General features: G+C 35.6%; 3 protein-coding genes across 6 annotated transcripts in view; 2 read left to right on the top strand and 1 right to left on the bottom strand.

The window, feature by feature from the left end:
* Window positions 1-6714, top strand: part of LOC109822968 (vam6/Vps39-like protein) — a 25474-nt gene extending 18760 nt beyond the window's left edge. Inside the window, 7 exon segments of the mRNA XM_020389257.1 lie at window positions 1053-1479; window positions 2211-2540; window positions 3730-3951; window positions 4051-4293; window positions 4506-4937; window positions 5543-5641; window positions 5953-6714. Of these exon segments, the coding sequence (XP_020244846.1) occupies window positions 1053-1479; window positions 2211-2540; window positions 3730-3951; window positions 4051-4293; window positions 4506-4937; window positions 5543-5641; window positions 5953-6144 (1945 nt within the window). The 3' untranslated portion in view covers window positions 6145-6714.
* Window positions 7424-15664, bottom strand: LOC109822947. 4 transcript variants are annotated; one of them, XM_020389232.1, is made up of 5 exons: window positions 15473-15663; window positions 10456-10523; window positions 8776-10303; window positions 8312-8378; window positions 7424-7853 (listed from the first exon to the last, which is right to left on the bottom strand). In XM_020389232.1, the coding sequence occupies exons 1-4, from the start codon at window positions 15573-15575 to the stop codon at window positions 8326-8328; spliced, it is 1752 nt and encodes a 583-aa protein (XP_020244821.1). In that variant the 5' UTR covers window positions 15576-15663; the 3' UTR covers window positions 7424-7853; window positions 8312-8325. The 4 variants fall into 4 exon arrangements, with proteins under 4 accessions (XP_020244821.1, XP_020244815.1, XP_020244836.1 ...); XM_020389226.1 differs by having other exon boundaries at window positions 7424-7838; window positions 15473-15662; XM_020389247.1 differs by having other exon boundaries at window positions 7424-8378; window positions 15473-15664.
* On the top strand, window positions 17822-20595 carry LOC109842205 (small heat shock protein C2). The gene is made up of 6 exons (XM_020411110.1): window positions 17822-17960; window positions 18814-18927; window positions 19011-19257; window positions 19341-19455; window positions 20006-20170; window positions 20299-20595. Exons 1-6 carry the CDS (start codon window positions 17859-17861, stop codon window positions 20333-20335), a joined length of 780 nt encoding a protein of 259 aa, XP_020266699.1. The 5' UTR covers window positions 17822-17858; the 3' UTR covers window positions 20336-20595.

Below are 21114 nucleotides of genomic sequence, written 5' to 3'. Positions count from 1 at the left end.
AGCCGCCAACTCCCGCCTGATCACTGTCCGCGACCGAAAGCTCCTCGTCCAGACCCGCCCAGTCAGCACCGCCACCTAGACCGCCGCCGTCTTCACCTGCTCCGCCGTCCGTTTACCCCCTCCACCGGCCGCGTCGTCTTCTTTTCCCTCTGAACGAACGAAGAGGCCTTGGATCTGATTTGATTTGTTCAGACCCCTCTCCCTTCCTACTTATTTTGTTGGGTTAGTTTGGTTCAGACCCGAACTGAACCAAGTGGGTTCAGATCTGTTTATTTTGGGTTCATGTGTATTGATCTGCATTCGTGATTGCTCGATTCTGTTGACCATTGGTGTATGGCTGATCCTGATGCTGATGACGGAATTGTGCTAGATCCAGAGACCGGCATCGCAGATTTACAGCTCTCCCCGTGGTTTGATTATCAGTCATTCGAGAGCGTGCCCGAGTACGTTGAGCGTGTGACTCATCAGATCGTTGACAGCGTAGAGAGTAGCTTGGGAATCAGTTCGTGGCATCGGCGTTTCCATCCAGATACACCGCTCCATCCGAATTACGTCGCCCTCGGTGGAGAACTTCCTCCCCTCATTTTTGGCGTGTACGAACCAGCACCAGAGGAGCCTCCCGTCGAACCAGTTCAACCCGACGAAGGTTCAACTTTCTTTCGCCCAATTATTTACGGAACTGCTATTGCTTGCATGTTGCTATCAATATTATTATCGATCGTATTTGTGCTGTATTCAGTTTGATTAAGTGAGCGAGCGAATCTGTTGCTAAGTATTTTTACTTATCCAAATATTACAATTTGAACTGTATTGAGAGAACGAATCATTACATTTATTTTCTGGATTATTTACAAAAGATTTGAACTTAGTACATTGCAACTTTTGCTTAAAATCCATCGAAAGCTACACTTTATTCTTGAGCTTCCTGCCTAGATCGATCGCTGATTTGGCGAAGCATTGTTGTCGTTAATCTTCATACCTGCATCACATTGTTTCGCATCATGTACTTTTCAGCATACCATAGTTCAGGTACTTAACTATTTTATTTGCAGATATGGGCACCATTTATTTGACCAGGGGAATTTTGAGGAGGCTATGGAGCAATTTTTTGCTTCGCAAGTGGATATCACCTATGTTCTATCTTTGTACTCTTCTATTATTCTTCCTAAGGGCCTATCTGTTACTGAACCAGACAACCTAGGAGATTTTACAGATGCTACATCTCTCTCCAGAGTTTCATCTGATGCTTCAGATGAGATGGAATCACCACGATCACAGCTCCATGGATCTGATGATAGATCTGTGTTGGAGGACAAGAAAATGAGTCACAATGCCCTTACAGCCCTTGGCAAGTATTTACAAAAGAAAAGATATAGTGTAATAGAAAGAGCTACTACTGAGGTAACTGAGGAGGTTGTCTCGGATGCTGTGCAGAGCAGCATGATGTCAGACCAATATAGGGCAAGGATAACAAACAAGGTACGTCTGATTTTCTTTTAGTACCTGAGGCAATTTGCTTCTGCGTAACCAGGGACAGTCAATTCCTAGCGTACATCTATATGCCAAGTCTCTTCAAACAACAAGTTAAATATGATCCTGACAACTCTGGAAAAAAAAAAAAAACACCCAAACCAACCAAAAAAAACTGCCCGCACACACACACATGAAATTATATGCTCACTATGTCTTTTCATGCTCATACCTTGTTCTTTTTTACTATCTTTCATTGAGTATTTATACCTGCACATTTTCATTAGCAGACATGCCTGCCTTTGGAGAAGCACGTTCACATTATATGGTCCTCCTATCTCTGTCACCCTTTCATTCACCCATTCTATAAACTGAAAAGATTGAGTATTCACATAATTCATTATGTTAGCATTGGCCATGATATTTTCTATGCAAATATTCAGTCTAGGCTTGCACCCAGTAGTTGGAGCATTTTTACGGAAGACCACATGTAAATATTTGTCTTTCATTTGTTAATGGTTTCCAGTGCAGTTGAAAGACGTTATCTCCAGTTGCATGGATTGTTTGTTCGGCATGTTAATCATTTTTAGTTCCTGATTGATGATCCTTTTTCCTGTACTCTTGTTAAACCACTATTCTATGGAAGGGATATAGTTCTTCATTTATGTATTAAATTGTTACAAGTTTACTGGGGTTTCGATTATTTTGGTGGTCTAACCAGCATCTATGTGCTTATCTAGAAACGTGGTCAGACCCATATTAGTTCAGTTGCCCGGGAGGTGGCGACTATACTCGACACTGCACTTATTCAAGCTCTACTTCATACAGGGCAGTCTTCAGCAGCATTAGAGTTATTGAAAGGTCCCAACTATTGTGATTTAAAAATTTGTGAAGAGTTCCTAAGGGAGAGAAAGTTATACTCAGTCTTGTTGGAGCTTTACAGGTGCAATGAAATGCATCAAGAAGCTCTCAAACTCCTTCATCAGCTTGTTGAAAAATCAAATTCTGGTACCACAGGTTCTGAACTCACTCAAAAGTTCAAGCCACATATGATTATTGATTATCTCAAGGTAAGCCATTTAGTTATTTGTTTATTTAAATAATTAACTGCCATGATTCTGCTTATTGCTGCCCGAACATTAAATGCCTATGCTTTAGCATAAATTTCATATTCGTGCTGCTTCTCAGTGAAGATTTCGATAATTTTTAGCCCGTGTTTGATGAAAATTCAGTAGATTAATTTTCCTGTAAATTTTTTTTTTGGTTGATACTATGAGCCTGTCTCCAGCTTATTGCAACTAGTGATACTGTGCTTCATGAGTTGCGGTAACGCAGCACACATGGTGTTTATCCTGTCACTTCTAGGTATACTGTTGAATCCTGAGATACAGCTGTATGCCAGTATGCGAACTTGTGTACATGAACCAATCTTAGGTGATATGCTTCTTTCTTTGGATAATGTGTCAAAGTCTTTACAGAATGCTTGCGAGTTCCAACTGACAAGACTCGACTATTGTGTGCTCAAATTTGGCCCATCACAATTTGCACAGCAGCGAGACCTTTTTGTAGCTTGAATCCACAACTCATGAAGCTAATTATATGAGTTGGTATTAACTAGTGAGTTCAAGCTGCTAGGCTGCTTGAGTTGTGGAAAGACCACTACCTTACTAATGAACAGTGGATCTGCCAGATTTAGTGTGTCTTCTATTATGCATAGCGTAAATCATGCAAGTTATAACTAATCAATCAACTTAAATACCCGTTTCTTTGTGATTCACACGGCAAAGATCATAAGGTTTGTGTACTCATATATGCAACAGTATTATGTTTACCAAATGTGGTCAGCTTGTGTAGGATTGGCAAGTCTCATCTCTTCTTTACTCTATGAGAAGTACATCTTAAGTTAAACAGTGATGAATGCCTCTCGCCAGTTTTCATGTTCCCCCCCTGTTTCCTTGTCTCTAGTAAGTACTTACAATACATTTTTAATATCCGAACAGTCAAAAGGATATAATGCATACATTTGGTTGGTTGTCGTGTTTTTAGTTATTTATGTTAGGCTTTAACATTAATTATTCATTTTACCTGTCTGCATGAATCTGTTATCAATTCGATATTTATTGAGCACCTATTAGCTAAATTGTAATGCAAGCTCCTAATTCATTGTCCATGTTTATCCTGAATCATGATTTTTTAATCAAATAATTTAACTTGTCTATGAGACTATAATGTTATATGATGTCCTTTATTCTTTTGCAGCCTCTTTGCAGGACTGATCCTATGCTTGTTTTAGAATTCTCTACACTTGTACTCCAAAGCTGCCCAACAGAAACTATTGAGCTCTTTCTGTCTGGAAATATTCCGGCAGACTTGGTAAATTCATACTTGAAGCAGCATGCTCCAAGCATGCAGTCTACTTATTTAGAGCTTATGCTTTCAATGAGTGAAAATGGGATCAATACAAATCTTCAAAATGAATTGGTAAAATAAATTCCTTCCTATGGTTATTTTCATGGGCATTCTATTTAAAATGGCCGGGATATTGGATCTTCTATACTTACAAGCCTTTCTGGCTGGCAGGTGCAAATTTACCTTTCGGAAGTAGTTGACTGGTATAAAGATCTCAAAGAACAAAAACAATGGGAAGAAAAAACTCACTCTCCAACACGTAAGAAGTTACTGTCTGCTTTGGAGAGCATTTCAATAAATAATGCAGAAACTCTGTTGAAGCGTCTTCCATCAGATGCTTTCTATGAGGAGCGAGCATTATTGCTTGGCAAGATGAATCAACACCAGCTTGCATTATCTCTCTATGTTCATAAGGTGACATGATCTACAGAATGGAATATTGTTCTCCTATTTTAGTGTTTCAGTTTTTCAGACTTGTTAGAAATTCCATTTATTGGATAGTGCCTGAATACCTGCTTCCATGCAGACTAGCATTCAAATGATTCTCTTTTCTGGGGCAAGATAATTACCCCATGTATTATTATACCACCTTTTTCTATACCACTGTAACTCGTTTAATCATGCAGCTTCACTTGCCTGAACTGGCGCTTGCATACTGCGATCGTGTTTATGAGACTGGACTTCACCAGCCCTCGAGATCTAATGCAAACATATATGTGACTCTTTTACAAATTTACCTTAATCCCCGGTCAACAAACGAAGCTGAGGAGAATATTCTAAATCTGGTACCAATACAGAACTCTAGCAGTGCGAAGGTTAGCTCAAAAGGTAGATGGGGTCGTATCAGTAAAAAGATTGCTGAGATTGAGGGTGCTGATGAGATTCGAATTAGTCCCAGCAGCACTGACAGTGGTCGCAGTGATGGGGATGGAGATGAGATGACTGAAGGAGGAGGTCCTATAATGTTGAAAGAAACACTTGATTTGTTGAGTAAAAAATGGGATAGAATCAATGGTGCTCAGGCCCTCAAACTACTACCGAGAGCTACAAAGGTCCAGGTATAAATTCCTTTCACATAGAGTTGTTAACGTCAGTCTACCAGAATTGATGGGCTATAATTAAAGTATCAGTAATTACGTTCAACAGCTGCGTGCTTTGAGTTTCGCTACAAACTGTTTTAACATATAAATACAAAAGGGAAAGCAATCAGGCACATTTGTTGCTGCTTAATGTGCATGGTTGTAACTGTACCTAGTCAGTTCATGTCTGTTCTTATAAGAATAAAATATGCAGACAACCTTTTATCAATGGAGTTTTATGCTTGCATGGATAGCTAGTCTAGCCAAACAATATATGTATCTGTATCCGTAAATGCAATAAGGAAGCAACCACAAATACAGTAATACCACAATATGTATTGTATCTGTAAATGCAATAAGATAGATTATCTCTCTTGTTTTCTCTTCATTATTGTTTATTTACATATTATTTTCTAAATCTGTACCTTTGGATGTTTCCATATCTCACTGATAGTTATGCATATTATTTGGACTCCTCATTCAGTTACAATTACCTGTTGTATGAGGAGGTTTCTGGATATGGAGACTTTTTTTGTTTGTGAAATTTCCTTTTGACTGAAATTTGAATGGTTTGATCTTATCAGAACTTGATTCAATTTCTTGAGCCTCTCTTAAAAAAATCTAGTGAAGGACGCAGAAATTATTCAGTCATCAAGAGCTTGAGATACACCGAAAATTTACAGGTATGTATAAAACCGAACACTGCCAGAATTCATGGTCAATTGTGAAATTAACATAGCTAGTAGAAAAGACTAAATAAGTAAAGTGCGGGAATGGTTTTCTTCTGATGATTTAACATATGTGCCATTTGCTTTTAGGTTTCACTTATGAGCGATCTTGTACTGTCATTTGTTTTTATCTTGTTTATCAAAAGTATTTTATGTTTAGAGGTGCCCATATCAACTGAGGCAATCTGTCATCTCAACATGGGTTTTCTTGTTATCCAATATTATTGCTCAATCTTCTTTAATTGTAATTTATCTTGTGGAAACAGGTAAAAGAAGAGCTCTATAAGCATCGTCGGACAGTGGTAAAAATCGACGCTGATAGCACATGTTCTCTTTGCAGTAAGAAAATAGGGAGTAGTGTGTTCGCTGTGTATCCTAATGGCAAGAGTCTTGTGCATTTTGTTTGCTTACAAAACATTAACGGCTCCAGGGGGGGCCCAAGAAGGAACCAGCAGTGAGTTTGACTCCCAATAAGATATTCTCCACGACCCGAATTAACTCTGGGGACAGCCAACTCAGTTTCCTTGGCGACAAGTCAACTTTGAACTGCAGAAGTCTATCCCCAATCAAAAGTTCATACATTCTTGAGCTCATCTAATGTGGATCTAGGTGACAGTTATTCTTCCTTCAGATCGCTGGCATCCATTTGGTTATCCATTTCATCATATATGTTGCATTGCTATGAGTTTTGGCAGAGATTTAGATACGACAACCATTTGTCGGTATGATCAATATGTTTTGTTACAAGGTGGCAGAGGCATGCGAGAGTTTCCTGTTATCTGTCAATATGTATAATTCACAGGGCCCTGGAGATGCTTGGAGATGATGACCATGTTGTGTGTGGCGATAGCAGCGTGCATTCATCCCATATTGTTTGATTTGTAAGTATTGTGGTTCTTGAAGGATTGCACAGACAATTTTTTTTATTGAGTGAGACTGTATTTGCCGTGCAGATTTTCCTTGATTATAATCAGATAAAACACGATATTTAAAGATTTTCAATAACAAATTATAGGCGTTGAAAACAACTATGCAGTTAATATTGATCGCTGGCACAAATGAATACGGATTCAGTGAATTATAACGTTGTGCGTCTAGATTATTGGCCTTTGTAACACTTTGAACCTGTATGAATTGTATCCTTAGACGTTCAGCGCATTCTACCGGCGAAGAGAAACCTGCTACGCTGAAATATGTATACATTAGCGAAGGTGAAAGAGAAATCTGCTATGCTGAAATATGTATACATTAGCAGTCTGTGTATCCTCGATGAGAAAAAACATTTTTTTTGTGGGTATCGGTTCTCAACTGTAATTTGAAATGCAGCAGTCATTGTGGTTATAAGCCCCTCCTGGTCCTTCGGCTTTACGTTTGTCCTTGAGTGTAATCAACATTATTATTTTTTTAATTTGTAAATCGCAATGAATTATCTTTCTTCTTCCTACCCTTCTCTTAAAAGAAGAGTCCTCCATACTTACATGACGTTACAGAGCAAATGAAGGTAGGAATTTTTTACCTTTCAGCTACATATTGGACAAGACTTTTTATTCAAAGAAAAGAAAAGAAAAGATAAGATCTGGTATCAATATATGCAAAGATTTATGAACTGTTTGCACACTTTGCATCGTGCAGATGGCTCTCAAGCACACAACATGAACGCACAACCTTAATCTAAAACATTACAAGCATTTCCGGGAAGAAAAATAAGCGAAGCACCATTTTAGTCTAAACCCGTGAAGATATCTAAAACCAAACTTGTTAAAAAGATGAAGTTATGTTAGGACACCCATGAAGTCAAACAGGGATGCAAAATACGTTACAAACCACATATTTTCTGTGAGATTAGCGACGGCAGGAGGAGATACCAAGCCTCCATCAAAGATGAGTGATACAACAAAAAAGAGGAGATCATCCATTCGACATGATGTGCATACAACACAAAAAGATAACCTACAAAAGATGACCTTACTTCTTAGTTGATCTACCAACTCTTATTCATTCGGTGTTCAAGTACTCGCTTTACCAAAACGAACAGCACAAGTTTGTACTCTAGAGTACACCAAAAGACCAGTAGTTTCTCTATCCACAAAATAGGCATACTCCAAATCACATTATCCCTCGTCGCATTAGCATCATTTTCAGCAGTCTCGGCCTACAAAAAAATCAACTCAAGAAAGGGAAAAGAACAATTAGCATCTCTTTTTAAACACCACCATATTATAGAAAAAGAAGAATGAATCATCAAAACAAAAGAACCAAAAGTTATATTTAGCTTCAACTGAAAAATTACCAAACAAAGATAACTTCTGGTTGTAATTCAGATTAGTCAAGAGTATAAAAGCCTTATAAGAGGATAGGTATAGCTGACGGCTCTTAATTAATATGCCATATAATAAGAATGCGAGAGAGAAACTAGATTATCCATTGGTCAAGCCAAAGTGGGATTTGGTAGGCAAATAAATCAGTAGAGAAGTATATCAAGGATGGCCCTCTTTAAAAGAATACGGTAAAATAAACAAACGAACATCTAAAAAGGCTTGGTGGCGAACATCATATAAACACAGAAATTGTGAGATTTATTCACGAATACACTAAATTTCAGATAATGGGTCTCTCGTCTCATACCTGGCACTGCACATTTATCCTCTTTTCTTTTGTTCTCCAGAGGCGTCTCGAAGGTTGATTATTATATCTGAAGCGGGAAAACACTCCATTTATTGCTAAGAAAGGCAACAAAATTCAAGCATAGCTTATTAAGGCTGCGACTTGTTATTTTATTTTGATATTAACAAATACAGACGAAGTTATCAGGAAATTCCATTCTTTCGTAGTAAGAAGTCCATTCCAAGGACAGCTTGCCACAGAGGTTAGGACATTTGCCCAGTCCTAAGGCAAAAAACCAACTGAACCCATTGTAGTATCAATATATTTAGTACAACAATAGTCCAGTCTTTTTTGCCATAGACTTTTAACTCTCTTTTTGTTAACCAACGTGATGAATGTTTAGGTACGAACATTATGATTAGTAGCTAATTTAAACTCGGTAAAGTCTGGTTATCTTGATATAAACTTATACAAACTAGAAAGACCTGCGGCCTCTCTTAGATTTGTTTCTGTTGTATCTTCCCTGATCTCTTTACTGGTCTCTTTCACGGAACTATCGGTAGCTTTGCTCTTGAAAGATTCTTTTCTAGCATATTCAGTTTTCTCCGTCTTCCTCCTACTGAGCTTTGACTTCTTGTCACCAGGGTTCAAAACAATTGTCGAATCAATCGTTGCAGGATTTGCAACAACTGCAACTGCTCTAAAACCATCTGCCTCTGGTTTTTCACCTTCATGTTGAATATGATCACCTTTCAAACATTCTCTTGGCTTCTCCTTAGTGACTTTTTCTATCTTTTCCAATCTTTTCTTATTATGTTTTGACTTCTTGTCATTAAGATTGGAAGGAACTGTAGCTTCAACTGCAATAGAAGCTTCAAGAGCTTGGGTGTTTGACGCTTTATACTGAGTTTCATGTGTGTTAGGCTGAGCATTAGCCATTTCACTTTTTTTCTTTCTTCTTTGCAGCGAACTTTTGGCACTAATCTTGGAGGGATCTTCATTACCCAGATTTTCTTCTTCTATGCCAATAGCAGAGAATTTATTTAATTTATCATGGCTGTTTTCAGATGCTCCATTCTCTCCATTTACTGGTTTTCCAGAAGAATCAAGAGCATCATGTTTGCTTGAATTTTCTTGTCCAGCTCTAGCCTTTTTCCTGCTGTGGTGTAAGTTTGCTGGAAGATCCTTATCTACTTGTACATGATTATCTTCAGCAGCTTGCTTTCCTAGTGCAGCATCAGCTTTATTCAGTGATTTATCAACTAGGTCATCTCGGGCAGCCTCATCACTTTCTGATACATGCTTTTTCTTTTTCCTTTTCTTCTTAACATCGACATGAGTTTGCTGCACCGAGTCAACATGAGATATTTTACTAGGAAATCCTTCTGAAGATTTCTGATTAGGAACAACCTCTTTCAATTGAGGCAACTCTTCACTTTGATTACCACTTTCAACTTCGTGTCCTGTAACTTGATCCTCGTCTGGCTCCTTAAGAGACTGATCCTTTTCCTTCTTACGCTTTTTCTTTTCAACCGGCAATGGGTCATTTTGTGAGACACCACTCCTTTTCCTAGATTTTTCTTTGCTAGTAGCAACAGCAGGGACATCCTCCTGAGCTCCAGCAGCAACGTCTCCATGATTATCCTCCTTTTCATCCATTTTTGTTTTGTTATCAGCGACATTTTTATCATCTGATACAAGCTTATCATTGGAAGAAACAACTAAGTCTTGAGTTTGAAGATTGCTGGCATTCAGCAATAATGAATTGCCTTGGCGTGCTTGCTTTTGTAGAACAGAATCCGGCAATGTTTCAGTTCCATGAATATTGGAGATTGAAGTTTGAATGAGATCCTTCTGAGTTGACAACCCATTCATGGCACACTCTTGATCCTTGACCCCCGCGGTAATTGGTATAAGATTAACATGAAGAAACCAATCACCCTTGATCCCACTGAAAGCACTTTTAACAAGCATTGCATCAGACATATTATAGAAAGATTCCCTCCGCCTGACCTGAAGCAATTCAATGCAAATTATCTCTTACACAACAACGTAAGCAATTCATCACTAATCAGAATACCATAAACATGGAGATATTGAGCAAGAGATATACGTAGTAAGTGTATCGAAACTTCCAGATTTCATGAAGAGTTGTGGATATACACCTGAACTGAATTGACGGAAACTTTGCCAATTTCTGGAAAGCAAAGAGCATGCTCACTCCTTATCTTTCCTGCTCAATAGAAACAAAAAAGAATGTGATTGATTACAAATTTGCATGTCCTATTTCCCTGTGGAAATAATTGCTATAAAATGAGACCCTAACATTTAAACTTGTGTAGCATTAACTTTCTTATCTTAAAAATCATGCTCAACAGAAATAAACTCACATGTTTCTGTTTCATAATAAAGATAAGTCTTATTGCATGTTCTAATTACAAAGAAATACTAGCTATATTGACACCGGCACGATACAGTTGAGATGGATGAATGAAATTGAGGATATACGCTGACGACTCTAAGGATACAAATGTCATCGCCTTAGAATAAATGACAGATAAAGGGATTTGCCGCCTAATATAGAGGTACTACAAATATCACCAATCTATATACTATATTAAATCTCTTACCATTAAACTGCCACTTATGCATTTTTCCCACTATGTAATTACTTTCCCAAAAAAAATCTGTAAAAACTGTTCCCCTTGAAAATAACGAAACCCTAACCATTGAGTTGTCATCTCCAAACAAAAGTCCTCATTACATAATCCCCGCTTCGTCTTCTGATCTCACCGTTTTCTGATACGTTCTTAACATCGAAACTTTTCTGCTGTGCTTTGATCTTCGGATTTCCTTGAAAACTAAATCGTCGTTCTTTAGGAACTCAACTTTATCCTTTATTACTCACCTCCCATGAAATCCTCTTCTCCAGCGCCTCATCTTCCCCTCATAAATTAAAACTATCTATATCCTCTCCCCTGCATTAAATCTTCTTCTTTTCCATCTCCTTCTTCCACACCATCTGCCTATATTACCTGGTCCACTCTACCGTTGCGCTCTCCCCATCCTCATCTCCTAACACCCATTATTCCTGCACCTCTTGTATTTATGGCCTCCCCCGCTTCCGCCTCAACCAGTCTTCGAAATGATAGTTTATCTTGTGATTAATTCTAAGAATGTCTTAATAGTACTTAGTAAAGTCTACTTCTCTTTCTTTGCTTTTTATTTAACTACACCGTTATAAGGAACCCTAATATTTCATGGCTATTCAATATTTATCAGTTGGTAATATATTTACACTGCATAATTATTATGAAACAACATGTGGATTATTTTCTTACAATTTATTGGTGGAATTTGATAAGTAATTCTATTAATATGCAGTAATAAACCCTACATTTCCCAAAGGGGTTTCTTTAAGATATTTCCATTTTGACAATTCAGATCAAGATTAGAGCAGTTTTAACAAACAGTGAGTTGCATGACATGCCAATTATTGTATTCATTTATTTTCTACACATGCATTTTTGTCCTGTAATTGGTATATAGCATATTCAATTATCATTTATCATATCTTACTACAAAAGTTAGCACTTCGACTCAAGAGGATAACTTCTCCATGTGTAAAGCTATCAAAATTCACAATGGGACAATTGGATAAATTATTTCTGCTTCTACTGTATCAATTATTTTATAAAATTTCTACTTTTACCTTTTGTTATATGATATTATCTCATTAAGTTTTATTTAAGCTATCCTTTTGTCAATTTAGCACAATATCCACTAGAGGGCTCTATCTTTCAGTCTCCAATACTACGACTATTCAACTGATCTTGGTATTACTTGACAATTCTTCTGATTGTTTTTATTTCAATTGTAATTTAGTACATCTTTATTATGCATGCTTTGTTTAACATTTGATGACTTTCTTTATATATAAGATTGAACTTTATTGCTAATCTCAAACAAATTGTTGGGGTTACTATAAAAGTAGTACTGGAGGAAACTGTAAAATATTATAGAGAATGAATTAATCTTTGAAAGTTATGATTGGTTGTGGACAAGAGTATTCTTCAACCAATGTATTACACATCATCGAATTGAAAAATGGTAGTTCTGAAAAAAGATTGCACCTTAACGTTGCATGTTACTTTTTTCTCCCTTTCATACTGCTAATATAATTTGTCAGGTCAATAAAGAAGTTCGTGACAAGGTTCTGGTGCTAGCTAGAGCAAGAAGATATTTCCATGCCTTCTACAAAAGAATGAGTGGGGCTATTCAATATATTTCAGATTTTCAGTAGTCCTATCTTTCTAGATGGATGTATTTCATTCATGGGTTTTCCTTTTATCTATAATTTATCAAATTCGTACTCTCTTCTTTGCAGTTCTAAAGCCGTCCCGCAGTTGGTGATCTCTTGACATAGGAAGATTAAAAGGTCTGTCAAAATGCACGTGAATTAATATTAGATGTATGTGGTTTTGATCGGAATGTCAGCCCTTTCTGCACTTTCAGTATCTGTAGCTTTATTGCCTCTTTTGAGTTTTTATAATTTGTAGGCCCACTGTGTTTCAATGAGATATCGATGCTCTAGAATTTAGAGTCTTTTGATATGTTGATTCTCTGTGATTTAATTTAGTGCCTTTTGATTAGTTGATTTCTTCGTGATTTTCTTAGACAATAAGCCTAATTGATTTCATTCGATGAGGATTTCTGCATCTGTTTCTTAAAGTGATGATCTTTGTATTTGAATGTTAATGCTATCAATAATTGTTTTAGTTGCTGACACGGATAAATTTGCTGACACGGATAAATTAAGCGTTCAATGCTGTGAACTTGAATCCAAAGTTAGGAATGGTCGTGTGTACAATTATTAGATAGCTATCTTTTTCCTTTATTCAAGATCTAAACTTTCTTTGACAACAAACTTGAAGAATTCATTTTTCCCATAATTGAATTAGATTGTATCGAGTGAGGACAGATACAGAAGATCCTCTTTTTCTTTCGTGTTTTCACATGGACAAGAGGTATATTCATAATTTTGTGTTGTCTGATAGTTAACATCTCACTTTTCGATAGAAAAGTGTTTTAATAAATTTTAAATAAGATTATCAAAAAGTGCTGTAGGTTTAAATTTTGAGGCGACATTTAAAGATGACAGGTTCAACGAGTACAAATAAAAAGTTTCAAATGTTACAAACTACTGATATTTAAATTCTTTAATTGATTTATGAGAAATGAAAGATAGAGACGAGTAAAAGGATTTCCGGGTATCTTGGACAACTAGATAAAGAAATATATTTGTTTGTAAGGAATTTTCTTGAGATGACTAAATATTATAAGCCTTCTATACGTAAATGTTAGATTAATAGCTATTTGCCAACCATCGATCAGATAAGGTACTCACTATTTATAAAGCTACTAGGAGTAGCATTCTCATTATATGATCGTAGCATCAGTATCGTAGCTATTTACGTATATAAGTACTTTCATCAACTCTAACTTATATTGTATTGTAGCTATTATTGGATCTGGAGTCATTCTTAGTACTAGGATACAAGACTTCCCTTCTAAGTCATGTTTCCAAGTTTTACACTTTAATATGCAGAATAATTTTCAATTTTCAACTTCGAGTGAAATTTTCCTATTTCCTTTGATATTGTTTGTACCTTTATTGTTGTAAATATGCTGGTATGCCGCGCCATGAGGTTTGACATTATTTATTGAAAGGAATTGAGGTGCTCCCTTTATTATGCAATCTTAAAAAGAAATGGTTGTGATCCATTACTCGCAACATAGTTATTGTGACAGGTCTTAGCTATTTTCAATTCTGTTGCATCTATAAAAGACCGATATTGTAATATAACTACATTTACAGATTTGATCTTTTTTGTGTAAGTTTCAAACAGTTCCTTGATCTTTAATTTCTTAAAGACTAAAGAGTTTGAGTACTTTCAAAGTTGGATGAAAATGTGTGTGTGTGTTTTTTTTTTTTTTTTGGTCAAATTTATTTGGTTTTATTGGAGAATGGGGGGGATGGGATTGAGAGCAGTGTTACTTTTTTGGATTATATGGAATTTTTGTGTTTAGAGATCGAAAATTGTAATATGCATAGAGGAACTTTAGTGATGGGATATGGTAAATTATGTATCTTTTTTTGGAAATTTTTATTTAGACCTTTTGGTTGCGTTTTAAAGAGAGGAGGGTCAATGATGATGCTCATTAAGCTAATTAGAATTTGTAGTTAATTAACAAGCTCCTAAAGATATTTTTGTTGTCATCGTTAGAATTTTGAGTACTTCGAAGTTTGGATGATAAATTGGATTTCAGTTGATCTATATCTCAAATTATCAAATGATTTTCTTTGCCTTAAAAGGGGTCTGCTGATTAGTTTCGTTTTCTTCAACACTTTCATATATAGTTTCACTTACATAGTACATTTCTGCTATTCTCTTTTAGGAAACTATTTTTTATACAAGTCCGTTTGTCGCACGGGTCTGAAGCTAGCGTAGAGATAAAATAAAAGATAAACACTCACTCACACTTAATGGAATCTACCAAAAAGAAATGTAGAGCAAGTATGTAAGCGCAATGCCTAGTTTTATAATGAAATCAACAACTTCTACAGCCTTCACTAGATCACTTGGATATTTATAACCCTGAAACACCCCTTCAAGCATGAGAAATTCAGAATTCCTTGAAGATAATTATAAATGGCATTGAGGTGCTAGAGACATATTTGATTAACTTCATACCCATTTGAAAGCTTAAAAGGCTTCTAGAGAATGCGAAAGTGGGATCTGGTCTCTCTTCGCCCCGCATCATAAATGAATGATTCTCAACGAAATCAAAATTTTTCCTGATTCCAAAGAAAATAGTAACTAAACGACACTCAACTGAACCACAGGAACAAGTCTGCATGACCAAATAATTGCTGCCATTTTCTGCCTCTCAACTCAAAAAAAAAAGAGTCCTCAAATGAACTTCAAAAAGACCAAAATGCTATTCAATAGAGAGGAGAGAGAGTAAGAGACCCAATTTGAGACACGAGCACCAAATCAAGATGGAATTTTGAACACAACCCACTCGAGAGAATGCCACAGCGAAGGAATCGGAGAGAACCCACATGATTTTTGAACGAATTACAGCAAAAAAAAAAACCCAGCGGTTTAGAGCCCTAACCTTTGAGATCGGCGACCGTGTCGTCGGGAGAAAAGGCAACGGCGAGATGGGTATCGAGGTTGGTGTCGACGAAGATGGAGCGAAGGGTGTCCCCTTCCGCCATTGGGGGTGGAGGTTGGGGTTCGATACTGTTTTTTTTTTCTTTTTTTTTTTCTTTTTTTAACTTCGATTTCTGTTGCTGATTTAATTTTGGGTTTATGAGATAATAATATATACACGTGGAGGGAGTCACAGAGCACGAGACTCGAGGAGGTGTTTATCGTTTGGAGTCAGTAATTACAGTGTACTTCTGCTACTATGTTCATTTGTCACTCGCATTGAACGCCTTTAAAATGTTGGGAAATTTTCACAACACCCCCTCTCAAGGTTGATTGGTGTCAAAGGACCCGTCCTTAACTTTCAAAATGTCACAATATCTCCCATAAGTTCTATGCAAACCCCCCAAACTAACGATCTTGCCACTAACTTTCAATCTAACTGAAGACGCCTTTTGTGAAGCCTCCTGAGCGTGGCGTTTCTGAGATAACCTCCTTATTTCAAAATGCCACAAAATCACCTTTAAATTTTGTCCGAAAGCCCCCCAGACTAATTCGTGGGGTTTTTTCAAAAAATTTGTTTTAAATTAAAGGGGATTTTTTTTTCTTTCTTTCTGTTTTGTGAACTCCAAAACTTGAGGGGGTTTAGTGACATTTTGCAAGTTAAGGGTGTTGTCAGAAAAACGCCCAATCTTAAGTGAGGTTTTGTGAAATTTACCTTTAAAATTTTAGAACAGTTTTTAATTTGGGTTTTTTTTTCATGTAAACAACCTTTTAAACAGGTTGATTTATGAAAATCCCCTTCAAAGTTCAATTCATACACAATCCACCTTTAATAAGGGTTTTTCTAATTGTAATCAACTATCTTGACATATTTTCTGATAAAATTTTAACTAAAATTTCTAAAATGCGCTTAAAAACATGACAGACACGTGGAATGTTTTTTTAAGAAACATTGTGTCTGAAATGTGTTTATCTTAAGAATATTTTGGAAATTTTAGTGTAAATTTTATTAGAAAATAGGTTAAGACGGTTGATTGCAATTATAATTGCCGTTAAATACTCAAAGTTTAAAACTTGTACTTTTTAAAACTTGCACTTAAATACCCTAAAGTTTCTAAAAACGACAAGTAATGATCATAAAGTTTTTGTAACATGTGCTTCAATACACTCAGTTAAGGAAAGTTGATGATACTTAAGTGCAAGTTTTAAAAACTTAAGGCCCCGTTTGGCAAAGGGTTAATGAAGAGGGGTTAAAGAGAATGATTAATGTACTTAGCCCATTTGATAATCCGAAAGACTAAATTATTAACCCGTTAAATAAGTTTTATTTTAGCCCTTATGATCAGTTTTAGTGTTTGGGAATAACAATGATTTTGACTATTTTCTTTATAATTAGAAGGGTTAACTCTTATTCCATCTAAATAGGAGTATTAGTAAACCCCTCATTTTGAGGGGTTAACTCATTTTAACCCCTCTAGAGGGGTTAACTTAACCCTTCTATATTTTTTATGTTTGGCAAATTATGAAGGGTTAACTCACTTGAACCCTTATATAGATTTGTTGTGTTTGGCAGGTTAAGAAAGGGTTAAGTCTCCTTAACCCCTCACTTAACCCTTTGCCAAACGGTACCTAAGGGTATTGAAGTGCTACCAAAAAAATTGTCTAGACTTATAAGTGCAAGTTTTGAAAACTTTTAAGATATATAAGTGCTATAAAATACAAATGAGGATACATAAGTGCAATTTAAGTAGGAGAACTATAGGGTATTCAAATGCAATTAAGCAAATTCTCAAACTAACCCTCTATCCTCTCATAAATGGCGTGGATCCTTTTATTACCTTAAAGAGTTATGATAAAATTTGTGCTAGAAAACTTTCATCCAATATCAAAAAATAATTCTATGATAACAATTTACGTTGTTATACGTCGAGAAGTTCCATTCTTGCAAAATATTATTTATTTATCCTTTCATATTTTGTCACCTCCCGGTAATGAAATTTAACAAAATTATGAAGAAATTCTGCCCTCGATGAATGAAGGGATAATTCCAAATATAAAGATGGAAGATTTATTTTCGTTTAAAAACGCAAATTGGGATTTTTATCAGTCAGAGATCTTTTCTACAAGGGTTTGAAAAGCCCACTACAGTTCTAGCCCACAAGATATTTATTCTACTGAAGACACGTGTCCTCACACTCTCCATGAAAGCCCAAGAATATCTTATCGGCCTTTTCCGTTATTCAAGCCCACCGGTATAAGTATCTAAACTCGCCCAAAAACAAACCGTCCAAAACGAAGAAGAAATTTTCAATATTTCTCTCGGTTATTGAAACTTTTTTTTGAGTGAAATGGATCATCCTATTGCGGGAAGGAGAGTGAGCAGAATCATGGGTCACGTGACTTCCCTAGATGAAGAGCTCTCTTCACCCAATTCACATCTCTTACCAATGGTATTAATCTTTCTAATGCATACTTTTTATTTTTATTTTTTTTTTATCTAATCTAGTTTGGCATAATTTGCACAAAATTATGATAGATTCTTGAAGATATAATGCTATTCTTGAATTAAAATTGTGCCTTTGTTTTATTATCTATATAGAAATGTAGTAAAAATAAAGTTTGCAATGGTGGGTATTTGAATTGCCTTCCATTAAACAAGGAGATTGCATATATAGATCGGCTATTGCTCAGATATGAATTCAATACTATGTTTTCTATATATAAATTTATTTCGGAGCTTAGTTACAAAAAAAACCACACCTGGAGCTATAGTAAAAGACAAGATGCAGTTGTATCTATTAATTTCACTGCATAGGTACTTTTTTGCAACTGAAGTTAATCAGTGAGTTATGTTTTACAAAACTATTCGAAGACAAATTAATACACAAGTCACTTTTACAATGCGAATGCTTATTTATCGTAGAAAATAAAATATTTACAATTGCAACATTAGTTACCGTTGAAATTATAATTGCAGTTGATCTTGCTATTTTCATGAATTAAATGGTTCCGTAGTGCTGATATGCCATGTTTCGTTAAAGATAAATAAGCAATTAGATTGTCTAAACTTACTACGCAACCTCTTAGCTTGATCATCAGTTATTCTTGTATTTTAACATCAGTTATTCTTGTATTTTAACAAATTAGATTGTCTAAACTTACTACGCAACCTCTTAGCTTGATCATCATCACTTTTTAGAAATAAATTTTTAGTATTTAATTAGCCATTCACACTCTCTTATTGTATTGTATTCTCTTTCTTTTCTCAATTTTATTAAAGTTTAATATCTTTGTCTTCCTCAGAATTGCAGTAGCACTCTAAACTCTTTTGTCCCACGACGTGATAACACACTGTTTTTTGCACGCCAAGGTTCTGCTTCTCAAGCTTATTTCATGCAACAAGCTTCCATTAAACAGGTAATTGAATTTCTATATAACATTAATCATTTTAAAGCCATGTACATATCTCAAACTTTCCATTCTCCTGATTTTTGTTGCAGAACTCAAATCGCAGTAATTGTCCCTCAAAGAATGTAAATTCTTGTTATCAGTATTCAGAAAAACCGTCATTCTCTAGACAGGCTCAAACAAGTTGCAATTTACCAACTTTAAAAGATGGAAATTGTGCGAAAGAGAATTCTGCACCAATTTCAACTGAAGCTCCTAAATTTGCTAGACCTTACACTGAAACGATCGATAAATCACAGTTCTGTTCCAATCGAACAAATCAGGTTTCTCTCTGTAAAGGTACAGTCATGTATATATTCAATATATAATCTAGAATCTATATTCCCTGGTTGCGATTTTTTCACTAAATATTTGATTTTCAGACATGGAGTGGTCTCCTCGGATTGATGTTGCTGAATCTGGTAACGGTTATGTGGTGACAGTTGAACTTCCAGGTGTTAGTATAATGGATATCAGAGTGGAGATAGATGACCAGAAGTATGTTTACTTTCTTGAAATATTTTTATTATATTAAATGGTTATTTCCAACTTTTTCATTGGCATATGAACTCCTCTTTTGGATGTATGTGTTATAAAAATATATTTAATCCATTTTCTGCAAGTGTATTGCTTATATTTGGATGTCAAAAGTTCACGTGTGAATTTTTTTTTCTTAGGTCTGATACTGATTCTTGTAGACCTTAAATTTTTAAAATTTTCATATCCTTGGCTAGTGTGTGAAATATGACTTTGATACCGCAATTGGATCTCCTCATTCATGTTGCAAAATATTATGAGAGATGATATATTGAAATGTTTCTTGGAAGTTGCAACCGGGAGCCAGTATTTTAGACTTTTCTAAGAACATCCTGGGTTGATTGTTTCCCACCTTATATTCATGAATCGTTGCTGTAACATTTTGTATTTTCCAATAGAATCTTATCTGACATGTAATATTATCTTCAAAGATGTTATATACATTACAAATATACCTCAAATGAAAAATTTCCTACTTTAAACTAACTGTTTTTTCTCCTTTTTTTGATAGATTAATTGTGACGGGTAAGCGTGCAAGGCAACAGTTGGGAGTGGCAAATGGAACTGACAATCAAACCGTAAAATATCATCGCAGAGAGATTTTGCAAGGCCCATATCGAGTTTTTTGGCCACTGCCAAACAATGTGAACAAGGATGCAGTCTCAGCTGATTTTATGTAAGTAATTATCGAAGTTGTTAGTTTTCAGTAAATATTTCATTCTATTTCCTTAGATCTTAACCATTACCCAATTATAGACAATGAGAAAAAAATGATGTTCGTTGCTTTTTTTTGGTTGCTTGCAGCAATGGGTTTCTGAAAATAAATCTCCCGAAACTCTGAGAAGTTCAAGCGCCACATGTGAGTCTGCTCATAGTCTGGTATGTAATACATCAGTGCCTTTATGTGCACATATGTAGTGTATATCCAATTAAAATATAGATTTGCAATTCAACAATTACTTATGAACAGAGGTATATCAAGAATGCAAATAAAAAATGTACCTGAAGTTTGTAAAGTAGAAGCAAGATATTATGTACACTTTGCAGCAGATAAATATTGTTATTTTGAGACTGTTGCAGATTTTACGGACAAAGTATTGGTCAAAATGGTGTATGTAGATGTCGTTCTTTGTCTCATTGTACTCCTCGAAGATAACAAGAAGCAACATTCATACATTTTCAGTGAGAACACATACAAATAAACAAAATATATGTCGTATTTGTATCAACAGAAAGAACAAACAGATGCAGATCTCAGCACGACTAATGTCTTTTTCTTCTATTCAAACCATATCTTTTAGGTGCAAACTTTTATCTCAAACTTGTTGTAAACAAACTTTTATCTTTTAGGATTCACAAAAGTTTAAAAAGTTTAAACAACAGTGTTTATTTATTTTGTTATATTGCTATCCTTAAATTTTAGGAGCATCCAGCTTTTGATTCTTTCATCTTATAAAAATCGATGTCAAACAAAAATCTTGATGAAGGGATCTCTTGATATTCTTTACCCAGAACAACTGTCAAATCCTCTGCTGAACTTAAATTAATAGGCCAACCAAACACATCACATGAACTCAAACCGCTCATAAATCAAACCCTCTCCTCTCTCTTATTTAAACA

The sequence above is a fragment of the Asparagus officinalis genome, chromosome 1 (assembly GCF_001876935.1).
Source record: "Asparagus officinalis chromosome 1, Aspof.V1, whole genome shotgun sequence".
Taxonomy (NCBI): Eukaryota; Viridiplantae; Streptophyta; class Magnoliopsida; order Asparagales; family Asparagaceae; genus Asparagus; species Asparagus officinalis.
The sequence above is the reverse complement of the archived record's forward strand: the minus strand, read 5'-3'. Positions and strand labels throughout refer to the sequence as shown.